The following is a 26,989-nucleotide window of genomic DNA, read 5'->3' as shown; positions in this document are numbered from 1 at the left end:
GAGAGAGAGAGCGCAACATAAGCACAAGTGTTTTGCTTTCTCCTAGTAAATTATGTTTAATGTTATTGTAAAAAAAACAGTCTTTTCTTTTTCTGTTAATTGTTCTTTTTTTTCCTTCTTTTTTTGTCTTTTTTTTCTGCTGTAGCACCAGTAGGGCTGTCTTTCACTCCATGTTAGGTTAACAAGAAGGTGATAAATGGTGATAAATTTGAGGTGGAGATGCTTAACGCCTGGGATTCACTTTGACACTTTTCACATTTTCACCTTTTGAGAGCTGTCAGTGCAGGTTTTGATACATTGCTGTACTTTCATGGCTGTTAAACAGGATCCTGACAGGAAAGTTCATTAGTAAAGAGCAGGCGAAGAAGATGACAGTGAATGACAAGTAGATGCAGGAAACCATAGAAATGCCCAGCAAGGCTGATATGTTACAAATCAAAACTTCAGACCTCTTTGCTAAGGATCAGAGAATTATAGGCATTTGGACAAAAAAAAGGGACTTCTTGGCTACCGAAATTAAAAACGTGTGCCTTGTCACCAGAAGCTTTATGTTTGAAAATTCCGCACTTGTGGAAGATCAAATTGCTGCACTGGAATGCCATAAAAGTTTGATCACGAATGGATTTCAGAAGCAAATATAAATACCTTTCAGGGAGAAAAGTGAGAAGAAAGAGAAGGATGCTGTGAGTAAAAGTATGTTAGTGTCTTCATAAAGGGAAAACTGCTGGGAAGACTTTAACTCTCACATAACTATTCCTATTTACTATTACTTTCTTTGTGCTTTGACTTCCTGTGGAGGACTTTCTCCAGTTTACTAAATATGCCGATGATGCCAAGTGACAAAACCATTAGAAATGGCTTTTTTTCACATCTCATAGCAGTGCCAAGAAAAAGAAAATGAAGGACTGGTAGCAGAACTGGAAGAGCTGACTGGAAGAACACGCATGATAATGGATGTCGGATAAACAGAAGATTGTGGAAGTGTTATCTAGGGAAATATGCTTCTCTGGCATGCATTGAATGTTTGTTAACTTTCATGAGTAACGATGCAATTAATTGCAAAACCACATTAAATCCCTGCAAGTCCCAAAACTATCTATGGGTTAAGTGTTGCAATACCTCCTAAGGGACATAAACATTATTAGTCTAGCCAAATGCTTTACATATCTCTCTCTTTTATTTGTTTGTTTGTTTGTTTGTTTGTTTTTACTACAGTCTAATAATAAAAATAAAAAAAACGTTTTCTGGAGCTTTGCTTTTCCTAACATCTGTCACAATCAATTACCTTAGAATATACAGTATCTCACAGAAGTGAGTCCACCTCTCACATTTTTGTAAACATTTTATTATATATTTTCAGGTGACAGCACTGAAGAAATGACACTGTGCTACAATGTAAAGTAGTGAGTGTACAGCCTGTATAACAGTGTACATTTGCTGCCCCCTCAAAACATCTCAACACACAGCCATTAATGTCTAAACCGCTAGCCACAAAAGTGAGTACACCTCTAAGTGAAAATGTCCAAATTGGGCCCAATTAGCCATTTTCTCTCCCCGGTGTCATGTGACTCGTTAGTGTTACAAGGTCTCAGGTGTGACTGGGGAGCAGGTGTGTTAAATTTGGTGTTATCTCTCTCACTCTCTCATACTGGTCACTGGGAGTTCAACATGGCACCTCATGGCAAAGAACTCTCTGAGGATCTGAAAAAAGAATTGTTGCTCTACACAAGATGGCATAGGCCAGGGGTGGCCAATCAGTCAGAGACCAAGAGCCACATTTTTTCTGTGTTACCGCAAAGAGCCACATCATACACATGGGCACACATGAACATCACCCTATCCCTTCCTCACACACACATACCTTTGCTCAGGCAGATTTATTGTAAATGTCACACACCAACATGATATGGACAGAAATTGACTCCTACTGTACATTACTAAGACCACAGGCCAGTCATTTTCAACAATAAACATTGTGTGCAAACTCACACAGACAAACTCTCAGTTCAACCAAGTCCACAAACAAAAATATAATAATTTACAATAGTGTTTTTCTTTTACTATGCATGTTACTTAGTGGGACTAAAGGCATTCCTTGCCTTGAGCAATCCTCTTCAAATCTGGCTTGTATTCTGTTGTTGCCACTTGAAGCAATTCTTTCACATGGGTGTCAGTCAGAACAGATCGATGCTTTGATTTCACATGTCACGGGCATTTGTTTCCCTGCCATTTTGAGACCGAACTTGACACAAATTGTTTACTAAAATGATTTTGCTCCTACTGGGAAGCTTTGAGGTATTTTCATCCCACGCACATGCATGTTTGTCAAAAATACTGTATTGAACTGAAGCGAAGCGAACACACACATTAAAAAACACAAATACAAACTTCGATATGAACATAAGAACCGCATGAAACCAGGCAAAGAACCGCATGCAGCTCAGGAGCCACGGGTTGGCCAGGCCTGACATAGGCTAAGGGAGAAACTGAGCTGCAGCACAGTGTCCAAGACCATACAGCGGTTTAACAGGACAGGTTCCACTCAGAGCAGGCCTTGTCATGGTCGACCAAAGAAGTTGAGTGCACATGGTCAGCGTCATATCCAGAGCTTGTATGTGGGAAATAGACATATGAATGCTGCCAGCAGAGGTTCAAGGGGTAGGGGTTCAGCCTGTCAGTGCTCAGACCATACGCCACACACTGCATCAAATTGGTCTGCAAGGCTGTCGTCCCAGAAGGAAGCCTCTTCTAAAGATGATGCACAAGGAATCCTGTAAACCAGCGGTGTACAATCTTATCGGGAAAGGGTCGGTATGGTGCAGTTTTTCATTCCCTCCCAGCAGAAGCCACACCAGAGTCTACTAAAAGCCAAGAAAAACAGATTAAACAGGTGTAATCAGGTGTGGCTTCTGCTTGATTTGTATAAAAACCTGCACTCACACCAGCCCTTTGTGGATAAAATTGGACACCCTTGCCATAAACAGTTTGCTGAAGACAAGCAGACTAAGGACAATGATTACTGGAACCATGTTCTGTGGTCTGATGAGACCAATATAAACTTTTTGGTTCAAATAGTGTCAAGCGTGTGTGGCAGTAACAAGGTGAGGAGTACAAAGACAAGTATGTCTTGCCTACAGTCATGAGTGCCCCCAGTATGAATGCCAACATGTACTGTGGCATAATGAAGCAGAGCATGATCCCCTCCCTTTGGAGACTGGGCCACAGTATTCCAACATGATAAAGACCCCAAACACACCTCCAAAACTACCACTGCCTTGCTAAAGGAGCTGAGGGTAAAGCTGATGGACTGGTCAAGCATGTCTCCAGACCTAAACCCTATTGAGCATCTGTGGGGCATCCTCTAATGGAAGCTGGAGGAGCGCAAGGTCTCTAACATCCACCAGCTCCGAGATGTCATCATGGAGGAGTGGAATAGCACTCCAGTAGCAACCTTTTACAGTGCCAAATTTACACTCTTATACAAGCTGTACACTCACTACTTTACATTGTAGCAAAGTGTCATTTATTCAGTGTTGTCACATGAACAGATCTAAATGTGAGTGGTGTGCTCACTTCTGTGAGATACTGTAACTACAATTAATTTTTATTGACCTTAGACAGATTGGGCAAATTTAAACTGTTTTGCCTTTATTCCATAGTCCATAGTATAGCTATTGATTGTAAACTTATGTCATGTAGATTTGGAACTCTAGTAGTCTACAGTAGTTCATCATTTAAGCTCATCATCTGTTTCTGATTATGCCTTCAGATTGTAGGCAGACTGTGAAATTTTATGCAATGTATCTCACTTTTGTGACAGAAATGCAAAAAATGTTTGATAGCAAAACATAAATTTTTTATTTTTTTTTTTACTTTAGTTCAAAGATGGACGTTATTTTGAGTCCTTAAAGAAAGCATGGTGGAGAAGACGACATGCACTTCAGAAATCACACTCTTATCTCTGAGAGATAATCTAGGCCACAGACTGCAATTCATAACAGTGGAAATGCTTGCTTATATCCTGAAAGTGAAAGGCCATGGGACATTTAGGGCATGGACAGAGGGGTAACAAGGATGCACTGCAGATTTCCTAAAAATGGCCTCTAGACTCAGATTATGTGGTTCAAAAGAAATACAGCCTTTATATTCACCAAAAGAAAAATGTCAGACAAGAATTTATTTCATTTTTACAACTAAGAAGTTACGGGTTAAGGGCTTTGCTCAAGGGCCGAGCAGTAGCAGATAGGTGGCCCTAGGACTTGGAACTCACAACCAACCAGTAGACCAATGTCTTAACCACTGAGCTACCACATCTCTTCCAAACCAGTTTATATAAACAAAAGGTTAATATCTATCTGGCACCAGAGTGTGGCATTACTTTTAAAGAGATTAATATCATAACATGTTTGAGGGTTAGTAGAGTTTAATTGTTTTTAACTATAGAAAAAATGCTTGTATACTGTACACATTTAAAAAAAAATAATTCTAGAGATATAATACTTGACGAAAACTTGAAGGACAACTTTTAAACCTGGATTAAAAGCTATGCTGACTGCCATATATAAGGTCCACTAATCTTATCTGGCAAATCTCTATTAAGAAAAAGAGCTTACTTATGACAAGGGATTCGCTTTAATACATACACTTGATTGTACAATGAAGTAATAAATATGATGTTGATTAATTCATGTCTTTCATGTGTTTCTTTAAAGTTAAATGTATTATTATTATTATTATTATTATTATTATTATTATTATTATTTAATGTATTATGTATTATTTTAGTTTAGTTTAGAACTTTTTTTTGCCCCATTAGGGAAAAAACATTTAATTTTCACCTACTAAGATTTCAGATTTAATTATCACTTATATCACATCACATCACAACAACTTGTTTTCATCTTGTCATAGCTGTAAACATATTTAATTGCTCAGTTTTTTGTTGTTGTTGTTTTAAACCTGCACACACTATCCACTTTATTAGGAACACCTGTATACCTGCACTTTCTTGTAATTATTCAATCTTGTGGAAGCGGGGAAATACATAAAACCATGCAGCTTTGGTTAATGTGCAGGTCAAATATCAGAATCAGGAAACAGTCAGTGAAATGTCTGTCACTTTGATTATGGCATGGTTGGTGGTACCAGATAGAGTCTCAGCATCTAATCGAGAGGTTTCTATACATTTTGAACAAATTAATTTGTTCCAAACTCAAATCTTGACCAGCTTAATTTTTTTTTCAGATTTGTAATATAGGATTACTGTAACACATACAGTTTATACATATTTGTATACATTTACAGTTAATAATGTTGAATTTAAAAGCCTTTATGTCTATCAATAAAACTGTTATGAGCATAGCTATTTCTCTTATTTCAAAAGCAGATAAATCTTTAAATAAAGATAAATAAAATCATTATAATTTTTCATATATCAAATATCAATCTTTCCACCAAAGTCTTACGTGTTTCCTCTGACCCTCTGTGATTAGAAAACCTCAAAGTATAGCTGATATGCAGTGAAAGGTGAATAATCTAGAGAGTCCTGTGTTGGATTTCCTTTACTTCTGGCCATTTCCTGATGGGCCTGTCACCACCAGCAGTCGGGATATAACCATAAACTAGCTTACAGGAATAGAGAATGTTATGGACATTAGCCAGTTCCCCTCCATCATCGTGACCAAACTCAACCCAGAATTCCAAGATGAAGTAGGATATGTTCTTTCTGAACTAATATTAAGCAGTGTCAAATACAAATGAAAGCACAAAGTGAATGAACTCAAGGCATTTGTTTAATTGCTGACTGCAGATCTCTTCATCCACAGGACGTTTGTGTAAATATTATGACTGGAACAGTTCATAGACATGCATGACATGATTGATGAGTTGCTGCATGTTTTGTCTTTAACAAAAGTTGTTTTTATTTCATTCAAATATGTGCAGAAATGATTTCGAAATCCAGCCTAAAGAAAATCCTTGTGTTTCTTCACAAAAGGCATTTTTACTATAGATTGCTGGTGATATTTAGACTGATCATCAAAATGGCAATATGCAAATGCATTAAAGTCTCTTTATCTCATAACCTTTCCTACATTCAATCTTTATTTAATTTACTTACAAGTCCAGGTGTCATGTAATCAGTGCTGCTCAGCACAGTGTACCTGGCACTTACTGCTCAAGTGGCTTACGGGAGATCACATGGATTTTAGTGCCTAACTTCATTAAAAGGCTTTGGGATTTACAGTCACCCTTTACTAAAGACATCCTGGGACTCATTTGGGCACATACATGACCAAACATCATTTCATTAGCAAACTGGATGCAATGTGAAGTGTGTTTTCATACTGTACATATCCATCCCTAAATGGTATGACACAATGACAGCCTGTTGTTTCTAATCCCCATTCACTGAACCCAGTTTTCTGGCTTTCTTCATTCTTCCTGTTGGCTTTACTTGAGAAGAGAGTGTTGTGAATTGCCAGGTGTTAACTCACTGAGCTTCACAACCTGGAGACAACTGAAGCTTTGCACACAACAGCCTGAGGATATCTACACAAACAACATTGTCCCAGCTGGGAGCATAGCAATTATAGCTTGATTACACACACACACACACACACACACACACACACACACACACACACACACACACACACACACACACACACACAAACACACACACACACACACACACACACACACACACACACACACACACACACACACACACACACACACACACACACAAAAGATTTTTATTGCAGTTAATGTTATATCTAAACCTAAGTCTATTTTCAATCTCAGTATATTTCTAATTAACTAAAGCTAGCTTGTTTAGATTTGGCTTTTTTTTTTTTTTTTTTTTTAATAAAAATGGTAAAGACCTTTAGATATTTTAATCCTCGTGTGTTTGATTGAATAGGTCACTAGGGATCTGTATCAGCACTGTAAATCCTCAAAGTGCAAAAACACTTTATGCAACTATTTACAGAAAACACACAATATAAAGCTCATAACTATAGAATGGTCCCTGTGGTCAAATATGAAGTTTGAGACACACAAAGACCAAATTCATTACCAGCATTAGATGTCTTTAAGCCTCTATTAATCCTTAGCAGCTGATATAGGTGCAAAAAAACAATACAAATACTGTCATTTCATTACATTACTGTACATTACATACATACTGTCAGGTATACAAATTATGGGGAATGGATGAACAGTTTCAGTGAACTATCCAAAATAACGTTAGGCAAAGACAAAGGTAACACAGGCACAGTTTGGTTGATGTGCAATAGGGGAAAAAAAGAAAAAACTGATCATCAATATCAAAAGGTAGCACAAAGTAAAATAAAGCCACTTTTAAACAGTACTAACCAGAACTTACTAATTAAACACGGATGAATACAATCAGAAGGCTGGCAACTGGGAACGAGGAAGTACAGGTGGCTGCTGGGAAGGTGAGTCTGGCATGGACATGACTGTAGGAAACAGAGTCCTTAATGTCTATAGATGTGACACATACACATGCACACACATGCACACAATGTTCCACTGTCCCTCTAATTGAGGAGAAGGCTTTCAGGAGCCATTTAAGAGCTCTTTTTGTAATCTATGTACTGATACATAAGATTCATATTAAGAATATTAATAACATCTTGTTTCAGATGTTACATAAGTAGTCATTTGCAAATAAGATTAAGTATTGTCATGTAGGCACACGTACACACACTCACACTCACATGCGCACACACACACACACATGCCCTATGAATCTTATGTACACTCTGACAGCTGTACTCTTGTGACAAAGTGAAACAGAAACAATCACAAATCTCTTGTGATAAATGTAATCAATTAGAAAGAAGAAACTGCTCCAGCATGAAGCAGCTCACCCTCACTCTCTACAACATTTTCCTAACATAAATGTTGACTACAGCGGCTCCCTACATTCCCATACTGTGCACAGCTCAGTTGACTTAAAAGTAACACAAAAGCAACTGTGTAGTGCTTTTTCTCATTAGCTGGATGACTTAATGGAACACATGATGAACCCCACGTTAGTGGCGACTGTAGAGCTCAGTGACAGCCTCACAGGAGCCCGTTCTCATCAGCAGAGTCACGCAAGAGTAATACATTTGCTTCTGTTCATATCTATAAATAATATAAAACTATAACACTGGGGAGAACTGTCTTCTTCTTGCCAGAGTATGCTGGCTGTTAATGGCAGCAAAGAAAGCAAGTGGACAACTCCAGTATTTTGGTAAAATAGATTTATTTTATCATTGCAGAAGAATACTGTATCATAAAGTATTCATGGTCTCAACCTCCTGACAGAAAGTGAGGTTAAAGAAAACAACATTTCAATACCACAATAGTATTTGATTTGACCAGCTTACTCTGGAAAGCCATAAGAAGAGAAAATATCTTTATTAGGGTTGAATAAAACTCAACCAACTATATTTTTAACTTTTTCCTTTTTTTGCTTTGCCTGATAATATAACTTATGGCTTAAACATCATGGTGTTTCTCTGATAACATAACTAGTGAAAATACATTGTGTATGAAATAACAAAATCCATGATACGAATTTCCGCCAAAGAATTTAAATCATGTCCTCTGATTGCCTTAAATCAAACCGTTTATGTTTAGGACAAACATGGCTTAATCAGCATTTCAGTTTATTTATTTATTTTGTTTAGTCCCAAAGACCATTTCTGAGGTCATCCAAATAGGTCTAATGGTCCTGCTCTTCTCTGCCAAAGAATTTGGGAGTAATTGTCCTCCCTATTCTGTTCTCCAACAAAATACCAAAGACATGACAGAATAACATGTACTCTTAAGTAAGAAACACTTGCTTGTGGAGTATTTAAGTATTGAGCACTTGAGTATTTGTTTACTCCCTTATCAAAGGGGTTGCACCTTTTGGCAACATTAGTCCTACATTAAATTCTCAGTATTTCCCAGACATCAGGTAAACATTTTCACTTATAAAAATATAATCATAAAAATTATATTAAATAAGCACATTAAGCAATGTTGTTCTATGAATTCCTTCCAGGGTTTAAAAACATAATGACTGTTTTTTTTTTCCCTAGAGCTTTGGTGTTATCATGTAGTGTATTGGTCAACCTGAATTAGTGGTGGATCAGCTGGCACCCAAAAGTGACCCAACCTAAAAGATCCATTCTGTAAGATTAATCAAATGATGAGAAAGAATTATGGGATAATGGTCTCCTGGAAGAATTTGATTAGGCTCTGGAATGCAAGGCTTCTAAGCATACGAATTGTATGGACACTGAAAGAGATGTTATTGCTTGATGGATGGACTAAAGAAAAAGAACATTTTCTCTGTAAAAGACTGGCTCACTGTTTACCCGTTACTAATTTCATTGTGCTTTTGTATTCCTTTTGGGGAAGTTTCTCCTCATTTGAATTCCTATTGGTCATTCACTACAAAGTACTCAATTTAGTAATGCAATTACTCAAACCTATTAAATAATAAGCTCACCAATTTCCATAAAAATGGAATGACTGCAATAAATTATCATAAAATAGACTTCTGAATTTTTTACACAAATAAAATCTTTTACAAAGTGTCATTTGTCAACCCCAACCAAAATCTTGCCCAGTCATGAGGTAAAACCTTTTGTTAAATGGCTTGTAGAACTCTTGCAGTTGATGCACAACGGTGGGGTGGATGTTTGGATGTGTGCGTCCTTTGGTTTTGCCCAGGCAGTGGGGCTTGCTGTTGCTTGATGGCTTCTTCAGGCATGGGAAGCCCTTGGCTGGATTGAAGTGGAAGTGTTTCTCGGTGACCAATCTCCTCAAGTGCAGGAAGTCCTGCACACGTGCCATCTCACCAGCTGGGTCAGTGATTAGTCGTTCACCACTCACAAACAGGATCTGACTGAGTGGGAAAAACTGCAGCCAGCGCTTCAGGTGTCGAGCATACATACCAATCTGCAAGGCACTCCATGTGGCATCAATCATGCCTGTTGATGCATTCTTGAAGGTCAGGCTCTCAAAGGAGGGTATGTCAGGTTTCTTGGAACGCGTTTGAGTATAGTCTGAGATGGCTCGTGTAACTGGGTCCCGCACGACCACAATCAGCTTAGTGTCCTTCGACATGGCGTAGATGCGGCCTGGGACCTCCTTGGTCACAAAGTAGCTGGGGGTCTTTTCCATGGTGATTTGCCCCCTTATAGTCTTAGGCATCAGCTCTCTATAAGACAAGACAAAAGATTAGTGCTAAAAAACTATCAACAGGAGTATTTCACATTCTATCCACATTTTTCTGTCTCTGCCCAGGCTTCTTGCTGTGTTTATGATCCATAACCTTCTGCCACTTTGAAAAAAACCAAGTGTCCCCTTATGGTCATGTTAATTTAACTAATTTCCTGGTAATTCTTATCAATGACATAATTTATATATGATTAAAAAAATGCCTTACTAACAATATCCACAATAGAGTATCTTGTGTTTTTCTAGACCAGTAAATGTGCTATAGGTGTTATAAAGTGATTAAAATGTATTGTAAATATGTTGCATGTAACATTCAGAGTGATTCATTAATAAAATCTGTCGTTTGTCAGCTACAATCAAGTGGTCCTTTGAGGAAAATGCAAGAAGGAGAATTTCATTCGATGGTATCTTGTGCATACCTGAACCTGTATAATGGTTATTCCCTTGCTGGCCCTGTCAGCAGGGTCAGACTGGTCCATAATTGGGAACTAACCGTTTAACTTTAGCCTGTATTCAGGGAATGGCTGATGCAGGCCAAGTGGGGATTATGCAGCGCTAGGTGCTTTCCAGCATCAAGCAGATCCTTGTAGCTAATGTGCATGGAGAGAACTCCTGGGTAATATGATATTGAATTGGGATATGTCAAAATCATGATACACTTTTGCGTGTATTTTTATGTCAATGCTTTTAAACTCAAATCTGTTACTCGCTGTAAAATAAGAAACTGATCAGAATTTAAAATAAATTTTGCAATATTTGTACCAATTTCCTGCATGTCCTCCATTCCCTATTTAAAGATTTATGTAGAGGAAATATACAATGTAAAATCAGAAAGTTTTTTAAATAAATATTTTATGGTTTTAAAATAGTCCACCCCCACCCCCGCCCCCCCAACTTTAAACCTGGCCATTTATTAAGAGATAGAGAAATGGTGGGCAGAAGGAACGTGAAGAGAAAATATAACCTTATATCATAAGGAGCCTAGAGAAGGGAGATAAGTGCACCAGGATGAATTGCGCTGAGTAGTCCTCCTTAATTGACTACCACATTAGCCACGGCATGGTTTATATTCCCATGTAATCTTCTGAACCAGTCCTTTCTCACTCTTCCTTTCTATCCCTCTTTCTCTCAAAATCTCCCTAGACCATAATCATTATCACACAGGCTGAAAAAAGCACCAAGCTAATGAGAGAGGGGCATGTGGGAGAAGAGGTGGCAAATCAGCATTGCTGCAATTATCTTCCCCATCTCTTGGATACACAACCAGAGTGCTGGAGGCTGTTCCTGGTAGCCCGAGGGACTCAGAAACTTACTACATATCCAAATTTACACTTAGTCCCCAAGCAAAACAAACATGGATTGGAGCTATGAGAATTATTTCTCAAAACAGGCACCTTAAAGACAAAATGAGATTCTCTTTGTGAAGATTTGTTCAGCTTTTAGTCAGCAGTGTAACCTAGATGCAGATGAAGATCCTTCTCTGCTAGTGCCTAAAGATATTAAGCTGTGTGCAGCATTTTGTTTAGTTTAACTGAGAAACATTAGAAAGTGTATACAAGCTTTAAAACTGTTTGCTGGGTTCAAATTTAACATGCTAGGATTTGTTTTAGCTTAATTGACAGATTAGTAAAGTAAGACATCGTATGTTGCAAGATGTTTTTATCCATTTTTTAACCTTAAATGGGAATGTATTGGTTGTAGGAATTAAGTTGTGAATTAGAAACTATTCCAAATAATGCTTGTGCTTGTTATACTGTTGATATTTTGAGTGCTTGTATGAACTTAACACTCAGTCTAATTTTCCATCCATCCATCCATCCATTTTCTACCGCTTAAAATCTAAAGGCAAGACATTTTGCTGTGCATAGTTGTTGAAGTTGTGTTGTGTCTTGGGAAGAGGCGAGGTATGTCTGCAGATCTGGATCCTGAAAAGCTAGCGTTTGAAGAGCTTGCTCTAAAACCTGTGTTTACATTATCTGCTATCAGGTCGCTGGTTCAAAGGCTCAAGTTGGAGTCTTTAAAGAGTGCTGGGTGTTTGCCTGTGTGAAGTTCACTCACAATGCTGTAATGAGATGGTGAGTGGGTGGTAGAAGTGGCAAAGCCCTAATTTGCACCAGAATACAGGTCTTCCCTGGGTAGTTATTAGGCTAGTAAACTCTCATGCCAGTGATCAACTAGATCAACAGACAAATTCTGTCCTTGAATAAATGTTGTTGTAGCCCTTTCAAGCATGTTGCTTTAAGTGAAAATGTAACCTGATTGAGATACAATGTTTTGTTGTGTATAGAAGATGTTTTGTGTGTGTGTGTGTGTGTGTGTGTGTGTGTGTGTGTGTGTGTGTGTGTGTGTGTGTGTGTGTGTGTGTGTGTGTGTGTGTGTGTGTGTGTGTGTGTGTGTGTGTGCCTATGTGTGGAATTCCTAAGAGAACATCCTTCTTTGTTAAACCACACAAGAGGTGACATGAGGTGGTGTTATGCAGCCACTTCAAATAATCTGTCAGTTTCTGCAGAACATGTTCCAGACCTGAGTCAAAAACAATGTGGGCAGCTTTTATATGTCTACAATATGTCGGCTTGTCATTTGTGTTTAGCTTGTCATAGCTCCAGAAAACACCTTATGTATTTGATGATTATACAGCAGGTGCATAAAAGTACAATTTCAAGGCAGGAACACACACGTGTGTGTGTGTGTGTGTGTGTGTGTGTGTGTGTGTGTGTGTGTGTGTGTGTGTGTGTGTGTGTGTGTGTGTAATATGTGTTATGTGGGCTGTTACCTGGAAAAATACATATACAGAATTATTAAATACCAACATTTAAAAAAATTTTGGTTTAAACTCTGCAGTCAGTCCTAAAGCAGCTGTCACATTAAAATATCAGGCTGAATCTTCTAAAGTAACTACAATGGAACTCTGATTGACAGATTAAATGCTAGCTGCTACTGTTCCCTGTTTGAATAACTGTGTCAATTATAGTGAATTTCAAGTTAAAACATGTAGACATTTTTATTCATTAGTATGATTTATTAAATTCACTGGAAGCAGTCTGGCAGGTCATTTGAAACATGGATAAGGGCCACATTTGGTCTGTGGGCTGCCTGTTGAGGTCTGCTGTAGACAGTGGCAATCTATAACCTTACTCAGGACAATGGAATACATTTCTCCATAAATAATTTTGACAATGAGGAAAGTTCCACAGGTACATGTCTAGTGCTTAGAAACTCCTCCTGAAGCAAATGTTTTCACTGCTTTTTTTTTTCCAACCGAGAGTTCATGCTGTGTTAGTCAAAAAACACTTTCACCCTTCTGGGCACATTTGCATACAAAGTGAAGAAAGAAACAACACAATTCACTCTAATTGCGTGCTCTCTCTCACCATGGTTAATGCAGACCTCAGGGGCTCTGCCGCCTCCTTTTCAGAGCCTGGCCACCTCTGTTGAGCTCTCAATAGCTTTGCTCTCAATTTACTGCAAGCATCTGCCACACTCTCACACACACATAGTGCTGCTTGTTTTAATATTCTCCTCAGAAAATGTGAAAATGAACAATGCTTAAACAGGTGTTGATTATTTCATACTTTGAGTCAACACAAAAACAAAAAGGAAGCAAACCAATACATATCTAGAACCAAAAGAAGTAATTAGTACATTGCTGATTCTCTGAAAAGTCATGCAAGGGCATGAATGTCACAGCTTTTGCTGAAAACCCTGCTGTGTCCAAAAGCTTCTGTAGAAACCCATGGCTGCCTTCACCATGTTCCGCCAATAGTGCAAGTCTAGCTGAATGTCTCCACAGGGGGCACTGGCTCCTGACCACATGCTCCTTTTATCCAGGCTTCTGTCTAAGAACTATTCAGTGGGGACCGCTGGATGAAGGCAGCCAGCCGCCTCTTGGGCTCATCTGATTGCATCCAGTGGTTCAACACCCTTCATTCCTCCCCAAAAAAAGCTTAACATGAGAAAAGTCATATTTTCCTCAAGGTCCTATTCATTAATGTTTGCATGAAGCAGCACTGACTGTAGCGAGGTGTTATTAGAGTTCACAGGGTCACGTAGGAGTTACAAGTGGTGTAGACTAACAATGAAAGCTGTGCTCTGAGCAGTCATTAGAGAGCTTTTATTGTGCAAGTTGCCGGTGGAGGTCAGGCAGCAGTGCATGGCCCTGACTAGGCTTCCTCATGCAGAGATGTTTTAATTAGACAACAGTGTTGGCTTACAGAATGGGGCGGTCATTAGAGCAGCGAGCCTGTGCTGCCCGGAAAGTGCTGGCTTTAAGACTGATTAAGACATTCAAACCATTACAGTACAACATTCAATCCTGAGCACAGCAGCATAACCAAAACATAAGGCTCAACTCTCCAAAGCATTTTTTCATGACAGCAGTTTTCTTCACATGACTTACAGTTACATATAGTTTATGGTTATGCTTAGCTTAACAGTTCTTTCTCGGCTCTTTGATGGGACAGAGACAGAGATACACAGAAAGAATCCAGTTGTTTGTTTCTCTGAAGCACACTTTATAGTTGGATTCAGCACATGCTGAGAGCAAAGTGATTACTTTTTCTTTTCATCATACACAATTATCATTCAAGCACAAAAATGATTCTTCAAAAATTGGGAATCACTTTATACACAAGGAAAGGGTTAAAGGTTGACCATAGTCTCAGTCTGATTCAGATAACCCATGAATATGAATCCACCGGTACTTAGTGGACCTCTGTGTTTTACTGTCCTGTAACCACACAATGTAAAACATCTATACAAAAGTCTCAAGCTATTAAGCTTCATGAGAGATATGAAAAGCTGCTGCTTGGTTTGTTTTAGCCATATACTGATTTGTTATAAGATAGATGGACATCTAACATACATCTGTGTTTTAACTGAAAAAAATCAATTTATATTTATTTCAATCATTGCCTTTTAACTCACTGTGTTGATCAAAACTGTCAGATCATTACACCTCTAAAAAAAAAATCTAAAAATAGATCTCATCTAAATGCATGAGTTCATTAAAGTCTAATTGTTTAGGTTGAAGTCTAATAGTTAAAATGAAAATTCTATTTTAATTTATATGCCTGGAAATAGAATTTAATGGTCAGTATAACATAAAGCACAAAGTAGTGTTGTGTAAGAAAAACTGACCATATGCTGCATTACACAGTGTGTTTGAATAAGCTGTGTTTGTTTTACGATTACAAAAGTTCAGCTTAGGTCTGATTCACCGTTACCAGACTTTGCTCTATGTGGGAAGCGATATTCTGAGAACAGTCAAACCTGCACATAAAGTAGTACAGTTTTTCTTTCTTAGGCTGCCAAAGAAGGATTTCCTGAACCAGCTTTAGTGTTATAGTTCAGCATCTTTACCTGTAAATGTACTACAAGAAAACAATAATAGGATTGAGTGTTTTATATAAAGCAATGATCCCACAAACAATGCTAACACAAAAGGATGATGAATCACATTGAAATTTAAAGATGAATCATCTATACCTTTATGACATGACACCCAAAACTGTCAACTGTCTCCAGCTATGACAAGTACAACAATACAGTAACAGGACAGGACATGTTTTAACTTAGGCTATCATGACCTTGACGTCATTGTACCTTTACTGGGATTTTTTTTACTGTCTTGTAAGTGGATGTTAAGTACAAAATAAAATAACTAACATATGCATAAATACACCTAGGATGAATCCATCAACAAAATGATTTGAAACTCCCAAATGATTTGTTAATTAATAGCGTGTTCTTTTATCAAAGCAGTCTGTCTATTATTTAATCCATCAGAATTAATCTGAAGTGGTTGTCATCATCATCATCATCATCATTATCATGATTATCACGATGTTGACATAAAATTACAATTTATAATTACAGTGTTGACAGACAAAGAGTTGTGATGACATTGCGTACACTCTCAGAAACAAAGGAACCAAACTGTTTATTGTTGCTGGAGTGGTATCAGCAATAGTGTATGTTTTGGACATTTATTATGCATCTTAACCCAGGAAAGTGCAACTGGTTTTAGGTATGCGGTTAGAATTATCTTTTAGAGTTGTGGTCTTTAAGGTCCATATATGCAGGCTTGCTTTAAATTAGGTGGTATTTTAGTGACTAAGATGTTGGATTATTAGTCTTGAAAGTTGTGCATTCAGATTTTAATAACTCTCAGGAGAAAGACCCTTAAATGTGAGTTAAATAAATAAACTAGTGGTATAAAAGTGAGTTGCTGTGAATGCATTTATTTATTATAGTGTAATAGTAGTAGTTTTGGTCAGGGCGTCACACTCACCTGTACCACTCGAGCCCTTTATCGTAGTTCCGGTCAAAGAAGTGTGGCTCTGCGCCCACAGCCCTGATGTCAGGGTGCACACGCAGGAACTCGAGCAGCGCGCGCGTGCCGCCCTTTTTCACCCCGATGATGATAGCCTGGGGCAGTTTCTTCGTCTCTGTCCCATTGTAGGCACCTGTCGCCGGTTCCGTCCCCTCTTCCACAACCCTTAGCTCAGCCTTGCTCTCATCCCACTCATCTGCTGTGCTGTCCAGCTCGTTTTCGCTGTTTAACAGGTCCCTCGAGTGCGCTTTCGCGTAAACGTCCCTTCGCGTCCCTGCGCTGATAAAGGAGTCCACAGCAGTCTCCGGGTTCGTCCTCATCCCAACCGAGTCCACCCTGAATCTCGGCACTGAAGCGCAATAACCAACGCAGCAATAAAGCATGTACGCCCAAAGTGTCAGCATGATGCACGCAAACAACAGTTTACTTTTTACCAGGTGAAAAGAAACAGCGCAGGATGTCTGACAAAACAGCAAGCTATATTCCATAAGAGTGCCGCTTACGCGTCAGCGTCCCGTTACGCATGTTGGCCAACTTGTGTCTCCTCCTTTAACCCCCACAGAAATCCTTAAGACATCTACATTGCCTTAAGTCAGAGTGATTTCTCTGCAAGATGCTGAATTCATAACATTTTAGGCCTGAAGGGAATGCGTAATGTATGCATGTGGGTCTGTGTGTTTGTGTGTTTGTGTGTGTGTGTGTGTGTGTGTGCGTCTGGGCGCGTGTCCTTTCCTACACCGTTAGTGTCTAACCAGTGTGTAGAGCGACTGGCATCATAAGCTCTCGATTAAACGGGGAGGAGTTTTCGCACTAAGACTAACCAATCAAAGCCAGGAACAGAACACAGACAGTCCTTATTATAATGTTCCAATTAGGCTTAAGTCTGAAAAAAGAAAGAAAAGACGAAAGACGAAACTTCTGATAAGAATTTAAACACGAATGAAATTAATATTTAAAATGATATTTATATGAATAAAAATTAATTTTACAGAATTCGACTTACTCCACCTCGTACACATTTAATATCTTTTTTTCGATGACGATGATGATGATGATGATGATGATTATTATTATTATTATTATTATTATTATTATTATTATTATTATTATTTCCCATTCAGTTTTATTTTTTATCACTCAGTACAAAATGTTGAATGTTAAATTTATTATTTTAACTAATATTAAGATAGTAATAACTCGAATTTTTGAGGACCTTATAGTATACTTATAGATGTGTGTGTGTGTGTGTGTGTGTGTGTGTGTGTGTGTGTGTGTGTGTGTGTGTGTGTGTGTGTGTGTGTGTGTGTGTGTGTGTGTGTGTGTGTGTGTGTATGGCAAGAGACTCTGGAGCTCTAGTACCTGTGATGTTCAGAAGGATTACCATAGAGCTGATTACATTACTAAAGAGCTGCTATGTCAGAGTTGTAGCACTGCCTGCTAATCTCCTTATGTGTGTGTGTGTGTGTGTGTGTGTGTGTGTGTGTGTGTGTGTGTGTGTGTGTGTGTGTGTGTGTGTGTGTGTGTGTGTGTGTGTGTGTTTGTGTGTTGCTCCAAGTGTTTAACAGTTTCTCAATTTTCTTATAAACCCTTGTTGCTGAATATTGGTTGTTATTAAGAAAATGCACTGAGCAACTTTTGCATAAATTCCACATATTCCACATGTAATACTCAGAGCATCTCTGGATTCTGTCATGATTTAATTCCTCCATCTTATGTGCTATTTATGAGACATGATTTTTTTTAGAAGTGTGACCATGTGAAAAATATCATGAGTGAATACAATGGAGTAAAAATATATTCTTTGTGACTTTAATCATCAGTGGCTGGTTCCTCATGAGTGCCCTGTTTGCTTTTGACTGACACATCAAAGTGGCACCGAGATGGGGGAGAAGGCGAAAATCAAAGACACCTGAGGGGAAACGTCCAGACTTCTGAGCGTTTCAGCAGCCGGAAGACCTTATGCGTAAAATAGTGTTGTGTTTTATGCTTTGCGATGCATAGAGACAACCAACCCCCTCCCCTATACCCCTCACACACACACACACACACACACACACACACACACACACACACACACACACACACACACACACACACACACACACACACACACACACACACACTGATGCATGTCTTCAAATAGAGAAACAGCCTGTTTGTCTTCACTGGGACTTTAGGGAAGTTAAGGGTGACACATCAAAGAGCACCATGGTCCTGAACATCATCTCTAATGAGATTTTACTGTACTATTAGCCTCTTATCAGAGGAAAATTTTTACAGTGCTCTCCAACATTTATATGGATCTTCTTATGAATTCAGTTTAAAAAAGTGTTGGGAATACAAACAGTATGACATCCTTTAATTAAATTCAAAGTATCAATTTAAAATTGATTCATGATTCTCAGTCCCTTTCTTGTGGTCACATACTAATAGTGCAGTGGAGCTTTAGTGCAATATTCGTGGCAGCTTCAAAATCAATTTAGATTCAGTGTGACAAATAAAAGGCTGACCTATTATATTTACAGCATTTAGCAGATGCCCACATAAAGAGCAATTTATATTATTTAATTTTTTTATACAGCTGATGGTTAAGGGACTTGCTCAGAGGCTGAACAGTAGCAGCTTGGTGGACCTGGAATTGAGCTCACAATCTTCCAATTGGTAGCCCAACACCTTAACCACTAGGCTACCACATGCCCCACATGACCCATTAGGGACTGGTAAGACTGACCAAAGAAAATGACACAGTACAAGTGCACGTTATGCAATGACAATGACCAGTATTAGCTTGTATAGACATGGACAAGCATTCAAACATTTAGACATTCAAAAACAAAAAGTCTTTACCCAGAAAATGGAGAAAGTAACTCTATTCACAGATTGAACCTCTACAATTTTGGGAGTATTATTTTTTATTTTCTCTATTTCCAAGAAGCTGAATGTATATCTTACGTGGTTGAGATTTTGGCTGTACTAGATACCCCCCTTCACACACAACAACTGAAGTTAAAAGATCCAGATGTGATCCATCTTGTGACGCTCACAGTGCCGTTTTTGCAAAATTGGCTAAAAATCTCTGCAGTGTCTCCAAAGCCCATGTTTTTATACCCTTTTAGGGTCATGTGTAAACATTTTTTTATTATCAGGCACGCACATGTCTGGACAGTTTGGTCTTTGTTGTTCAATGTTTCATTTTTACCCAACATGGGAAAAGCAACTGAGTACAGTATGTTACTTCTGTCAAGACTGAAAAAATATCTAATGTCACTTAGACTAAGAGTGATCTATCAGTTGATGGTAGAATAATGATGTATGAATATCCATATCCATGAAATATTTGAGCAGTGTTGAAGTTTAGAAAGTTGTGTCTGAAATAAGGCAATAACCATTTCTGTTTTATTTCACTAAAATACTCCTCTTCCTGGTGGGAGGATTCAGCTTTGACAGAATCAATAATAAATGGCTTTATAAAACCACCAGATTCAAAGCATGTATCAAAATCTGAAAGGTACTTAAGACCAATAAACACAAAAAAGGAGGAAAAAGATTTGTGGAAAAGTCATGGTTCAGTGTTAAAAGCAGAATTATTACAGATATTTTCTGCCTATCACTTAAGCTCAATGCTTAACCTGACCGGCAGAGAGGAAAGCAGCAAGGAACCACAAGGAACAATGAACTTTCAGTTCGGCCTTGGCTATGACTCACCATCTATGTTCGCTGCAGTACAATAATATTATTTCAAAATAATCAACATTTCAACTTAATCAGAATTTGGCATCAGATGAGAATTATCTTAGCACTCACATTGCAACTCTGACTCTGACAATTATGTTTGATTGCATTAATTACCCAAATTCTTCCATGAAACTCAGGTGGAATTATGTTTGATTAATTGGTGCCTCATTTGATGGATTACTCTGGATTCATGTGGCCATCAAGTCCAGTTGGTTTTTCCTAAGTGCATGCACATTCAGACATGAATGTACTTCCAAATTTTCTCTTCTCTTTCTACTTCTCTCAAAGTAGGATTCCTTTTCCTATTTTAGTATTCTGTAGTCATATTCAGCCAAATCACCTTGACCTGGGTTGAAGAATATAATCACATCAAAAAAGACATACTTAACCGCCTGTTGATTATTCCTAGATCTATACTGCTTATGAGGATTGCATATAAAATGTATTATGTTGGATTGAAATACAATGTTTGTCTGGAAAAAAAAAAACTTTTTACTGGTGTTAACAGAATGAATTGTTCGTCCCCTCAGGTCAGGTAAAGTCAAAGCATAATGGGAAGCTTCCTCAAATTACAGAGCACAGTCAACCTTAAATGGAGTTCATCCAGAGGCTGAGGAAAATAAGGTCATCCATTAAAGCACCTAGTCCATACCCAACCTACATTCCTAATGACACACGTCAAGAGGAATAAAAGCAGATTATTACTTGTGTTAATGCTCCTGAGCACGACAGCCTTTAAAGGCACTTAGGGGGTTTTTTTGGCTTTAGGTCTGTGATACTTTTGATATTACATGATCTGTAGTTCAAGATGTGCAAACGCAGCCAAGAGCCAGCAACTTGTAATTAACAAACAGAACAGGAAACCCCAACTGTGTAAGGGCTAAATATTAAATCTATTGCCATGCTGAATGAATTAGAATCTCTGTTCTGTAGGGTATAGAGGAAGAAATAGTAACATACAGATTATAAATAGAATGTATATGTTGTATTTGTCCACTGTTAAGCCATCTGAGCCATCTGAAGCCAGCTATTAAAATAACAAGAAATATATTCAAGACTCTTCTAAATACTGTTTCTAACACTCTATTCTTGCAAATGGGCTATACATCTTAAGACTGAATCTGTGAAAGAATATGCCACTGCAGATGCTTGGTAGTAAATCTCACTACCAGCAATGGTCTGGAATTACACTGTTATGTAGCCACCTCATGAATTCAAGACTGGTTTGCAATGAGTTTCCCCCTAAGCAGATGAGGCAGCATGGCGTCTTCAAGGACTCTGGCATTGGGGTTCAGTTCTGATGAAGCTCTTCCACCTCTATGTAAAACTCAGTTTCCAACCATGAATAGAAAAACAGAGCATCAGGATGAAATATGCTGTACACCAAAGTCCATAAATAAAAAAATGTCTATTTTAACTGCAAAGCATGTCCATGTCTGGTACAAAGAACATAATGTTCTTTCTTCTGCCATCAAGTTAAACAAACTCAATCTAGTCTGTCATGGTTTTGAAAAAATAAATGCACTGTTTTATCCTACTTAAAAATCCAATAAGTACCTTTTAGGATTCTTTTAAGTCCTTGTGCATCTGTGTGTATTCTGCATTGCTTTTGTGAAGTCAAACTGGCAATACAGTTGAATTCAGCTCTCAAAATAAAAACTGTTATTTACCCAAAGCACAATAAAACACAATTCATCCAGTCATGAGTAGACAAACAGTCTGACGATACATTTTATCCTATAATGTTTCATGTGGTTTAGTGAATAGGTTTGGCTAATGCAGCTGTTCAGCAGACCAAAAAGATGTCTAATCCCTGCTTTTTCACTCTTCTAAATGTTTTTTATTTCAAACGCTTTCCCTGAACAGCTACCGTATGTCACAGTTTTACTCGCACATCTGCATGCAAGCCTCTCACCCTATCATCTTTCTCACACAACAGTGACACAAGCAGGTACACCTGGTGAGCACATTATCCCCTGTGTGTAAGATGTGCTGTACCTGTGAAGTCAAGTGTATTGATATTATCAAGAGATGCACAGAAGCAGGGCTTGGTGCTCACTGACATTATTTGTTTCTGGTAACCAATTAACATATACGTTTTAGAAAAACAACATTAACTCTTGAAGCCTAATGGGTTCTTTGCTATATTGCCCCAAGTAAAACCATTAAAGGGTCTATGTAGAGCTTGAACAAACTGAACTCTTTTAGACAGCATTTTTCCCTTGAGAAGTTATCTGTAAAATGATCTGAAGCCAGTCAAAATATGACTCAGCTTTACATTCCCTTTAAATAAGCAAATTCTCCTTGACTAGAGTGTAATATAAATTTCTAATTAAATAATATTATTGAAGCTTAAATGCTAGATAGAAGAACAGCACTATGTAAACAACTGCATAATAACCTTGACCATAAGAGTCTGTGAAACTGATGTCTAATTATCTCTGTGCTGCACTGATTTGACAGATGATGTCTACTGCTACTCTTTTGAATGGACAGAGTATGATCAATTTATTGCTCCAGCAGAGAAATGTGAAAACCCACAATACAATATAATAATTCAACATACTGGAAACTAAATCCAAACTGATAATGTACTGTTTTCTTTTTTCTACTGTCTGTATACCTGGTGTAAAAGCAGAGAAGGTATGTTTGGGGTCATGTAAACAGCTTTAACAATCTGGTGCCACTCCTCTCAGAACTATTATCAGGTCCGTCTCCCAGACCTACGTTTAGTGCCTTAACGTTTCAAGGCATCATTTAACACCATTACTGCCACATACTGTAGAAACAACCCTCACATTTTTGGGTTGTAATATATCTTTCCCTCAGAAGGCCTTTTTTCATTAGGCCTGGCTCAGGGTTTATTGTGGTTCCACTGCTGATGGGATATAACAAGCAGTTTAGTGTCTTATCCTCTGCTTCTTAAAGCCATTGAATCTGTAGAGACATGTGCCACTGTGAGGCCTGTCTGTGTATGTACAAGCGGAAAGGAGTGCCCTTAACCCACTTTTAGCACTATGACAGTATTTTCATTCATGAAACTGGTTATGGCATACTAAATTAAACATTTGTACCTTAATCTGGAGAATTTATATTGTATTGTACAATAAGACTGGCTGGGAATGAAGATTTTCCAGTAAGAGATTATTCAAACATTTCCCAACACTGTTAGTTTGCCAATATGGCAAACAGCTTCTAACAACATAATGCATGACAGAGCCTAGATTCAATAAGCCAAAAGATTTATTCTTGGAATATTCCAGCATTTCTCAATAGGTTGTACCTGATGTTGTGAGTCATTACCATCTTTTAAATGTTACATACACTCATCATCTACTTTATTAGGAACATCTGTACACCTGCTCATTAATGCCGTTATTATGTAGCCAATCACAATGGCTTAACAGCAAATACATAGAATCATGTATATACAGATCAAGATAAGAGCTTTAGTTTATGTTCACAACAAACATCAGAATGATAAAAAAAAGTGACTCAGTGGTGTTAAACGTGACATACAGTAGATGTTGGTGCCTGGTACGCTGGTTTGAGTATTTCAGATACTGATTGTCTCTAGAGTTTGCATAGAATAATCGAAAAATAAAAAACATCCTGTCAGCAAAGGGTGTGTATGAAATCCTTTGCACATGAGAGAGAACAGACAAGAATAACCAGACTGCTCTGAGCTGACAGGAAGTGTACAGTAATTTAAATGAGCACTCATTACAAACATGGTAAACAAAAAAGCATCTCAGCATATAATTTGAAAGCATTAAAAAGGTTCCTCTTAGTGGCAGCGTCAGATATCTGACTTTTTCTTCATGCTGATGTTTTATCGAAACATTAGCCAAAGTGCTTAACTTGTATTTAGATGATTACATTGTGCTGCTGCCACATGAGTAAACAAGTAGATATTTTTTTAGACATGAATTTGCAGATGTACGGGTGTTCTTATGTAGTGGGTAATGCACATTTGGGAAAGCAGATGCTGACTTTACAGATTTTAATAGAATTTTTACTAAAAGAGTCTTGTTCATTAAGAAAAAAGAATTAAGATCGGGATATTCTACTGTTTCTCTGTAGTCTGTACATACAGTAATCTTTGTCTCTCGCATTTGTAATGTGTCACTGCACAGACAAGAATTTTGACTAAGTTCCCTGTCTGTAGAGAAAAGGGGAAAACATTCACTCAAAACTCACAAATAATGTAAAGGGCAAAGGGCAGTTTTTGAAGCATGGCAGTGTGTGCTGTTATTTAAAACAAGCAAAGGTAATAATCAGATATAATAAAAGATCATTGTCCATTATGCTTCACACAAATTAGGATAATACTAATTTATTAAATAAATCAAAAGAGCTACTACTTCATTATGCCAGGGGTCACTCTGGCTGTTCATAAATAAATTTGGCTGTTCTAAAATGTTATGACCAAATGAATGGAGCATTCAACAATGCTGCAGTATAAGGGACATAAAATAAACAAAATTAAAAAGGTTACAGCCATTTCACTCTAACAATAAAATCTTATAACTTATAAAAAGTATAATATCATCTTTATGTTTTACTAAAGCTGCTCTTGTGTGGTAATGTGCAACTATCCAGCACTGGAGCAATAAAGTAAATAGGATAATAATTCTGGTTATACTTTCCCAAAGGTATTGTGCTAACCATGTTCATTTGTTTTAAATTCTAATTCAGATTTTATTTGTCATATACACAATCTGTATGTACAAGGAGCTGTTCAAGGTTAAATAAATCCGGGAAAATATAGCATGTGAATACAATGGCTGATATGAATGAAATGAATATGAATTGTTATATATATAGTGCAAAGTGTGTGTGATGTGTGTGCAGTTTATAATACATTTTATATATAGTGCAAAAGTCCAAACTAGTCTCTTTCTTATTAAAAAGAAAATGTCCCATCTCTAAAAGGATTAATTTTTTCAGACCCTTCTGACTGAAGAATTCACAGAAGTTTATAATATTTAAATTAAAATATTTAAACGACAAAAAGCTACATCATAAAAGACAGTGCTTAGATAAAAGAAATTAAAAAGCCCCAAATTAAAAAGCCGTGAAAATCTATTGTAGGGAAGTCAAAGGGTCACTGCCAAAGCCCAGATCAGGTATCAGTAGCAGCAGAGTTCATGGTTAGAGAGAAGTAGCTTCATTAGCTGTACAGAAGGACTTATTGATCCCAGCTGGAAAGGAACAAGGGGAACCAAATGATGCTTGTTGTTCAGCATTCATCAAATGTGCAAATGAATATGTGAAACACTAATATAATTAAACTGAAACAGCAGGAAAATCATCAGTTGTTTTTTATTCAAATGCCATTTGTTCTTGTCAATTACTCCATATGTACCTGCATCACAGGGGTTAATGAATAATAAAGCTTTACTTGCACTGCTGATTAGGGAAGCTATTCACATTTGGAGTAGAGCAGACACAATATGCTCTTTGCCTCTTGCATTCTTTCCTCCTCTTGAAAGCAGGATGGAATGATGGAAAGACTTTCTCCAGGAAGTTCAGCAGCAGGAGTCTATTTCTTAGAGCACAGATGTTGAGCTTCCTCACCCTATTGATTTACAGGAGTCTGGAGAGGTTCAGAAGCTGCAGGTTACAGAGCAGAACATGAGACTGTAAGGCACACAGACACTAAAAAGCCATATTGCTGCTAGGACAGGCTTAGTGTTTGAGTCTGAGGTAATGAAAAATAATGTTGTGGTCAGCTCAGAGGGGCAAGATCAAGGCTCTGAGAATCTCCTCTCCAATTCCAGCACCTCAGATTAATGAGGTTTGAATGGTCTGAGCAGCGAGGAGCCATTTTTCAGTATCACTTACTGAAGGGGGCCAGTGAGCCCTAAGGCCATGGTGTTCTGTCCACCTGTTGTCTCATTACGTCCTAATAGACTGCACAACAACTAGCCAGGGGGCACTACTGCTTTTAACAGGGGTCATCGTATCAAGTTTCAGTCATTAAATGGTTTTGTAACTATATGGCTGTAGGCATTGAATTTTAACACATTTTAAAATGTTGTGAAAAAAAACTTGTGGTGTGCCAAAATATCTGTGTGGGCTTATTCTGTTTTATTCTGTGTGTGTGTGTGTGTGTGTGTGTGTGTGTGTGTGTGTGTGTGTGTGTGTGTGTGTGTGTGTGTGTGTGTGTGTGTGTGTGTGTGTGTGTGTGTGTGTGTGTGTGTATTTTTGGGTGTAGCTCCGCTGTGTGATTTTTAGCACTTTTAGCTCAAGTAACTGATTGAGAATCGCTCAAAATGTTCACAGTTTCCCTCAGTTTTTCACCCTAAAGAATGCCAGCGCTTTGCTTTAACACCTCCAGCAGATTCTTGACAATGTAGTACTTTTAGCCAGCAAGAATGCTATGCAAGAACAAGTCCAATGGCTGCACGGTAAGATAATCATAATCTACACCTAGTCCTTACTACTGAACAAGCAAGTGAAATGTCTAATTAACACATTTTTATAGTACTGATTAATTAAACACGTGTACATGAAAACACATGGTTTTCTGGTTTGTATAAATAAATCAAAATGTTATTATTTTTAACTATAATAAACTAAAAATGATTGTTAACTATAACTATTATTAATATTATACATATTATTATAACTGCATGTATGGGAATCTATTCTATCTGAGCTTTTCACAACAAA

General features: G+C 37.8%; 1 protein-coding gene across 1 annotated transcript; it reads right to left on the bottom strand.

Annotated features, from left to right (window-relative positions):
• Nucleotides 1–8,256: 8,256 nt before the first annotated feature.
• hs3st3b1a (heparan sulfate (glucosamine) 3-O-sulfotransferase 3B1a) lies at nucleotides 8,257–17,322 on the bottom strand. Its single transcript, XM_027141661.2, has 2 exons — nucleotides 16,535–17,322; nucleotides 8,257–10,225 (listed from the first exon to the last, which is right to left on the bottom strand). The coding sequence occupies exons 1-2, from the start codon at nucleotides 17,062–17,064 to the stop codon at nucleotides 9,607–9,609; spliced, it is 1,149 nt and encodes a 382-aa protein (XP_026997462.1). The 5' UTR covers nucleotides 17,065–17,322; the 3' UTR covers nucleotides 8,257–9,606.
• Between the last annotated feature and the right edge of the window lie 9,667 nt (nucleotides 17,323–26,989).

The sequence above is a fragment of the Tachysurus fulvidraco genome, chromosome 15, assembly GCF_022655615.1.
Source record: "Tachysurus fulvidraco isolate hzauxx_2018 chromosome 15, HZAU_PFXX_2.0, whole genome shotgun sequence".
Lineage (NCBI taxonomy): Eukaryota > Metazoa > Chordata > Actinopteri > Siluriformes > Bagridae > Tachysurus > Tachysurus fulvidraco.
Note: the sequence above shows the minus strand (reverse complement) of the source record. Positions and strands in the feature narration are given on the sequence as shown.

What these genes read in the sequence shown, in the direction of transcription:
- hs3st3b1a (XM_027141661.2), bottom strand. Translation starts at nt 17,064, where the DNA reads ATGGAATATAGCTTGCTGTTTTGTCAGACATCCTGCGCTGTTTCTTTT. An exon ending in AAAGGGCTCGAGTGGTACAG is followed by an intron (nt 10,226 to 16,534) that starts GTGAGTGTGACG and finishes CTTGTCTTATAG; the next exon opens with AGAGCTGATGCCTAAGACTA.